The following is an 8006-nucleotide window of genomic DNA, read 5'->3' on the forward strand; positions in this document are numbered from 1 at the left end:
ACTTAGGACCATGTGATATTTCAGTTTTTCTTTTTTAATAAATCTGCAAAAATGTCAACAATTCTGTGTTTTTCTGTCAATATGGGGTGCTGTGTGTACATTAATGAGGGAAAAAATTAACTTAAATGATTTTAGCAAATGGCTGCAATATAACAAAGAGTGAAAAATTTAAGGGGGTCTGAATACTTTCCGTACCCACTGTATATACATACACACACACACACACACACACACAAAAGTGATTTTTATTATTATTAGGGCTTCATTTTAATGTTTTTGCTAAAAAAAAAAAAGTGCATATAGCTGCTAATTGTATTTGTTGTTTGTTGATTTTCAAATATAAAACTTATTGAAATGTTTTCAGTTTGTGTATCAGTTCTTTTTGAACGTTTTCATCTAATTTGAACAAAACCGTGATAATATTGATAATCGTGATAACTTTGGTCACTATAATCGTGATATGAAATTTTCATACCGTTACATCCCTAGTCACTTTAGATCAATTAAAAAAAAAAATGTGATGGTTTTGAATGAAGTGATAACAAAATACACCTTTAGCCTGTCTTTAAAACGGGTTCTGTGTCTTTCTCTCGTCTATCAGCACATAGAGAGTATGTGACTTTTAGTTTTTTTGGTCAGATACGCAACAGTGTAAACTGATGTAGCATGCGGTGATTTTAGCTGGAGTTCGGTGTTTAGAACCTGCATTTGAAAGCTTTTTCAGGGTTAACTTAAAGTTATCTGCCCTCACTAACACTTGCTGTGTTCACAGACGACATGTCTTTGGCATGATGTCATTTCCTGGACAAATATCCTGACTGCCCACTGATTCAGGAAGTGACTCATGATGTAGGAAATTATAGTGTGTGAAATCATGATGAAACATCCAGTGCAGCAGAGTCTGTTTTACACAGTGAAGGGAAATGTTGACTTATAAATACACCTGAATTTTATTTAATAATTTAAAACTATTTCCCCAATGCCAGTACTGTGTCTAGATGCTTAAAGTAACATGTTGTTAGTTTAGCAACTCGTCAAACTCTACTGAAATCGCGTCTCCCATGTGCTTCACACATGCTGCTCCAAATCCGTCACTTATGTAGGATGTTGCCTCAGAAGGGAGCTGCCTATGTAGACAGCAAGGCACCTCTGTGTTTAGATGTGCAGAGTTTGACAGCATCTTTATTTTCTGGAAAAGAAATGCGTATTGTTTTGTGAATTCAGCCGGCAATTGCACCATTAGCCCTGCACAAGCTCGTATACGGATAAACGCTTGTATGGGGATAATCTGAGCTTTTATTCAGCGCTAATGCTTCACTTGGGCAGGTGTCCTTCGTATATCTGGTTATTCTGTCTCTAAAGGCGTTTGCCTGGCTCTCGTCTGAGATGTTGAATCCCGCTGTAGCATTTGGGGCGTCTGGTTATTTTACAGCCGTAACTCAGAAAACAAAGCTTGAAAATTCAGTAGCAAGCAAACTAGATATGCATAAGCACATCTAAGTGTCCCAAAAAACTGAATGCCTTTCAAAAGATTTGATGCCATGATCTTCAGGTCTTGGAGATTGTAAATGACGGATATGAATATTGCATAGTGACTTTAGGGAAAACTCTTGGGCTTTTTATGTACATTATGCATGAGTGTACGATCTGTGGGTTTATAGTGTTGGTCTGATTGAATGTGCTGCTGTTGTGTCTGGCAGGATGCCTTTGTGATTGTCTATTGTGTTTTGTAAGGGGTTTTAGTTTTTCATTAGTTTTTTTGTCCGCTAATGGAGCATAACAGTCAGTTCTGGAAGTTAAAATCCCATTGCATTTTTCTCAATTAATGCAAGACATCAAGGGTGAATAGGGTACAAATGTAACAAATGAATATCATCATACTTTCCCCAGATGATTAATCACAGTACATTTGAGACAGTTGATTTATTACTGAAATGTTGTTTAATAAGCAAATTTCTAATTAAATGTACACTAATTTGCAAACATTTTCAGAGAATTAATCCGAACACTGAATAAAGCCAGGTTCAAAAGTCTTATTTTATTTTGCTGACATGTTAGAGAAAAGGGTTTTTACTGAGGGGATTTTTGATCTCTTTTTTTATCGCTCTGTAAATCAGAAAAAACTATCAACGGCCAGAAAAAAGTCATTTTCATCATGTTTTTTGGAATAAAAGGTTATATAAATGATATATAAAAAAAACCCACAGTAAAAACCGTCAGAATATTGATCGGAATAAAACTGTGAAATTTGGTGTATGTAAGTGCTGTTGAAATGGAGAAACAAACTAATTTTGTGAAAAATGCCTATAAAGATATGTAATTGAAATGTACAGACACAAATAGATAAAGTGCAATAATAAAATTAAGCGAATGATGTATGAACAAACCCCTCTGTAAAAACCTTTAGAATATATATAGAAATAAAACCGTTAAATTTGGTGAATATAAATGCTGCTGAATTGGTGAAACAAACTCATAGCCTTGAAAGATATGCATCATAATTGAAATCTACAGGCAAAAATTGTAAAGTGTAATAAAATAAGCATATTTTTTGATGTTTTATTAAAGGGGTCATATGACGTTGCTAAAAAGAACATTGATGTGTATTTGGTGTAATGAAATGTTTGAGGTTTAAGGTTCAAAAAACATTATTTTCCACATACTGTACATTATTGTTTCTCCTCTATGCCCCGCCTTTCTAAAAGCGAGGTGTGCTGTGATTGGCCAGCTATCCAATGCGTTGTGATTGGCCGAATACCTCAAGCGTGTGATGGAAATGTTAAGCCCCTTACCATACTGTGATGCCCTGTCCCGGCCAGAGCGACGAGACAAAAACATTAAAACACATTATAAACGAGGCATTTGTTGCATCCAGTGGGGACATAATTACTGATTATAATGACTTGTACTGTCTTTTTACGCATTGCATCGCGCCGCGTAAACATAAAACAATGTCTGCATTTGTGATCGGAGAAACAACAAAAAACAAGCCTACTCTACACTGCTCAAAACTCACATTTGAATCATCAGTGGCAAATTCTTTAAATATAAAAAATGTACTTACAGGCTGTGAGTCGGAAGCACCAAACTGTTGGAACTGCCAACCTTTATAGAAACTGCCTTTGAGCACAGACCCATTGTAGGCTATGCAGAACTGCAGGTTCAGGAAACAGTCCTCCATAAAATGCGTCACACACTGCGGACTAGAGTGAGCGGCGGCCGGCGGACTCGACAAAGGATGCTTGTGGCAACCACATGTGACGACCCCGGGCTGCACTCTGCTTCGTCCACGGTGAAAGCTGATCCGGCGATACACAGCGCGAAGTTGGTGTTTTTTCTCAGCATGGATCAGCTCCAGGCATGACGAAGCAGATATCATACTTGTGTTTTTTTTTGGGAAGGCCAAAGTAGTTTCGCTTTCACAACGAAACACACAGCGTCTCCACAACATGGCGGCAATGGCAACAACAATACTACAGTGAGGATAAAAGTTACGCCGCCTTTCTTTGTGTGAACATTTGCGCGGTGTTATGCAAATCTTCCCACATAGTGACGTAGATATGTGGGGGCGTGTTAGAACGAGCCGTTTTAGGCAGGCGTGGTTGACTCTTAAATTTTATAAAGAATATCTCTTTGGTTTTGAGACTTTAGTCTTTGCAACTTTACAGATCTTCTTTATGCACCAAGAGCTTGTAACACTCCAAAGAGAAAGGAAAAATTGAAATCGCATCATATGACCCCTTTAATAGACCATGAAATTGTCCATGACGTCTCTTATAAAACAGCTGTTTTTTCCTGTGTAAACTAAAAATGGATCAATCCAAAGCAGATGTTCATTGGAGAACATGTTGAAGATAAGCCGATAGGCTGTCAATTCATTAAATAAGCTTTTTAGCCACATAAGCAGTTTATTCGGTGAAGCCTCTCCTCCACTGGCATCCGTTTAAAGAAGCAGCTTCTTGTCTCCTTGCCAGTGTGTTGCAGCGTTATGCTTTTTTTGCTAACCTTGAAGGCTTGCCTTAAAGCGGCTTTGTTAATATTTTTTCCTGTGGAAAACTCCACTTCCCATAATCCTGTAGAATCACTGTTACCATGGAAACAGGAGTCACCACGAAATGGCTCAGCCGTGACGGGACGCTCCCATGAAACACTGAGTGATGTCATCGAGCCCGTCTCCCAGCAGTCCTGAATTACTTGCGCATTTGGACATTTCTGAACATTTAGCAAATTTTATTTAGCTGTTTTATTTTGTACTGTTGTTTTTGATTCACATCATTCATGGTGCTTCATGCGATGACAAGTTCACTGACTGAAAGTTTTGTACAGTCTTTTTTTTTTCTTTTTTGTCCCCCCCCCCCTTTTTTACACTGTAAACAATTTGTTGTTAAAAAAACTTTGTTACCCTGCAGCCTTAACTTTTTATTATCTTAATTTTATTTCGGTGTGATGCAGTGGTTTCAACATGTGTTTTTGATTTGAAACAACAGTTATACTGGTTCATTCAAATTTCAGCTTAGTTGAGGGCCAATTTATAAAAAATTTAGCCATGTCTACAAAAAAAAATTAGTTTATATTGCAAAATCTCAAAATTACTTTACAGTGTGGTTTTGTCATCTTGTTTTCTTTAAGTTCTTTCTTTTTATATTTATTTATTAAATTTTCCCCCTTTTTTTTTGTATTTTTCTTTTTTCTTTAATTTTTTCGTCCTTTTATTTTTTTCACCTGCTTTTTTTTTTTTTTCTGTCCCTTTATCCAAATCTAAGTGTGACGTTCATATTTAGTTTCATATATCTGCTTCGTTTCATGACTCTGAAACGGTATAGTGAAAAGCACGTCCTGAACAAAGACTGCTGAAGGAGAGCGTTTGTTACCGTTGAGCTCATTTGACGTTTATAATCACTCCATTGACTCACAATAGGATGCTGTTTTTTTTGTCCATCAAACCGAAAGCTCTTTGTTTCTTGCGTGTTGAAATGCAAGCGGCTGCTGTTGTTCTTCTCGACGTGTTGAGGACTCTGACCTCAGGGTCGCGTCGCTCAAACACTCCTCAAAGCCTTGAGAGGTGTGTGTGTGTGTGTGTGGTCTGTGGTAATAGCAGCTCATTCAGGTTGCCGGCGGCTGTATTCCTCCCACATCAAACAGACCTGTTGCAAATGTGTCTTGTTTATCACAGCATCTGATTCCAGAAAACATGTCAGCGTGATGTTTCATGACTCAGATTGTACTTCAGACATCAAGCGGTGACCTATTGTTGAACCACAATTGTTAATTCTACAAAATGACCTTAAAAGCAAAGTCGTGAACATTTACCATGGACCAGCAATATGGAAAATATTTCTGACATGATGATTGAATTTTAAATGAATGTAAATGCATGCAGCAGAAGTGATTTGAGTGAGTGAGTGACGTGACATGTGGCCAAGTATGGTGACCCATACTTGGAATTAGTGCTCTGCATTTAACCCATCCAAAGTGCGCACACACACAGCAGTGAACACACACCCGGAGCAGTCAAACACAAATGCCAACTGGACGCACAGCCTTAGTTTTTTTTACTCCTTTTTAATACGTTTCTTTCTATTGTATTTATTGGTAATGTGATATGCACTGGTGTCTGTGGTCTGATGTGTGTTGTTCTGTCGTCTCAGGTGGAGAAGCGTCTGGTGTTCTGTGCGGTGAATCCTCGGCTCCTCTGAGACGATGCCAGCCCACCATCGTCTATGATAACGGCTCTCCTGTTGATCAGCCCGCCAACAGCACGGTGAATACACACTCACTCGCACACTCACTCGCACTTGCGCACACACACACACACACACACCTCGGATAAAACCCAGAGGTTAATGAGTGTGGTGTGAATGTAGGTCACTCAGTGTAGTTCACTGACACACCCATTCATGTATGTTATGAACTTAGTCAACATGAACCTTATGGACTTAATGCACATTCCTGGTGTTACTGTCAACAATTCAAACACAAAACACAAATTCAAGACTGACGGAAAACACCTAATGAATTTTAAAACATCTTTATTATGAATACATTTGAAATATTGTTTTCTTTAATCTTTCATCAACATAAATAAATAGAAAAACCATGTGTACAATGATTAATCAAGTACTATAAAGCCAGACAGATTCTAGAAAGACACAAAGTGCATAATTAAATTTATTTAAAAATGTATTTAATTTGTAAGATTGTTTCCTTCAACCTTTCATCAAAATAAGTTTATTCGTAGCATAAACATTTTCATTTATTTGAAATATTTGCCTGAAATATTTGTAATGCCTGACAAATTCAAGACAAATGTATTTATCATTTCTTTAGATTTTTGTGTTCACTTGTTAATTCTGATGAAACATTATTTTTTGTAACCTTTCATCAAAATGAATAAAAAATAGATAAATAAAATCATGTGAGCAATGATAAATCAAGTACAATAAAGCCAGAGAAATTTGAGACAGAAAATACATAATTCAATCTTTATTATACATTTATTTTGTAAGACTTTTTTCTGCAACCTTATATCTAAATTAAATATTGAAATGTAGAATAAATTATATTTTTTAGCATAAACCGTTTTATTTGTTTGTTTGATTTTTTTTTTTCTGTGCAATGATTTTATCATGAACTTTAATGCCTGATAAATTCAGGACCGACAGAAAATACACATTTATTTATAATCAAGCTTTTTTTGTTCATTTATTTTGATGAAATATTGTTTGCATAATCATTCACATTTTTATTAATTGATAAACTATATTTGTACTATAAAGTCAATTGATTCAAGACAAAAAATACATAAAATTAAATCTTTATTATAAATAAATATATTGTAAGATTGTTTACTTTATCTATTAATCTAGATAAATATATAGAAAATACTTATAGCATAAACATTTTTATTTATTTGAAATATTTTCAAAATAAATAAGTTTGCCATTATTAATCGTGAACAAAGGCCAGAGACATTCAAGACATGACAGGAAGTGCATAAATAATAAGTCTTTATAATGTTATGTATTATAAGTCCAGAGACTTTCAGGACAAAATTATATATATAAAAAAAATTAAATTAAATAAATATATATATATAAAAAAAATCCTATAACCTGTCTATCAAATTGACCTATTAATGACCAGTTCTATTTCTCTACAATATACTGTGACTGAAGCTCAGAGTGGTTTTATTATTGTAACTATTTGGCTCACAGTACTGCTGTTAACTGACTGGATGTGTGTCTCAAATAACACCGTTAGCTGGGTGGGGTACAAACCAACAGCCGCAGGGTCCATGGAAATCTCTCTCTCACACTCACACTCACACACACACACACACACACACACAGACAGATGTCTGGTTTGCTATCCTTGTGGGAACTCTCCATAGTCGTAATGGTTTTTCTTCTGTACAGACGTACAGACCTATTGCCCTACACCAACCCTACCCCTAAACCTACCCCTCACAGGAGACTTTGTGCCATTTCAGATTTTCAATACACTCCATTCTGTGTGATTTATAAGCGTTTTGAAAAGTGGGGACATGGGGTAATGTCCTGAAAAGTCACTTTCTCCTTGTAATACCTATGTCATACCTTTGTCATTATACAAATGTATGTCCTCATTTGTCACAAAAACGCGTACACACACTCACACACACTCGTTCTCACTCTCTCTCACTCACTCGCTTGCTCACTCGCTCACTCTCTCACTCTCTCACTCACTCACTCACTCACTCACTCACTCTCTCTCTCTCTCACTCTCATACTCGCTCTCTCTTGCGCGCCCTCTCGCTCTCTCACTCTCTCACTCTCATACACTCACTCGCACTCTCTCTCACTCGCACTCTCTCTCACTCGCTCTCTCTCTCTTGCGCCCCCTCGCCCTCTCACTCGCTCTCTCTCACTCGCTCTCTCTCACTCGCTCGCTCGCTCGCTCGCTCTCTCGCTCTCTCGCTCTCTCGCTCGCTCTCGCACTCTCTCTCACTCGCACTCTCTCTCACTCGC

The 8006-nt window shown here is 37.0% G+C and overlaps 1 protein-coding gene across 2 annotated transcripts in view; it reads left to right on the plus strand.

The window, feature by feature from the left end:
• The window catches only part of LOC107565162 (hematological and neurological expressed 1 protein-like), a 15974-nt gene that overhangs the window by 3995 nt on the left and 3973 nt on the right, over positions 1-8006 (plus strand). For both annotated transcript variants that reach the window (XM_016250377.1, XM_016250378.1), the window contains one exon: positions 5649-5761. In XM_016250377.1, the coding sequence (XP_016105863.1) occupies positions 5649-5761 (113 nt within the window). The remainder of the gene's footprint in view (positions 1-5648; positions 5762-8006) is intronic.

The sequence above is a fragment of the Sinocyclocheilus grahami genome, unplaced genomic scaffold (genome assembly GCF_001515645.1).
Source record: "Sinocyclocheilus grahami isolate Dianchi unplaced genomic scaffold, SAMN03320097.WGS_v1.1 scaffold984.1, whole genome shotgun sequence".
In the NCBI taxonomy this organism is placed as follows: domain Eukaryota; kingdom Metazoa; phylum Chordata; class Actinopteri; order Cypriniformes; family Cyprinidae; genus Sinocyclocheilus; species Sinocyclocheilus grahami.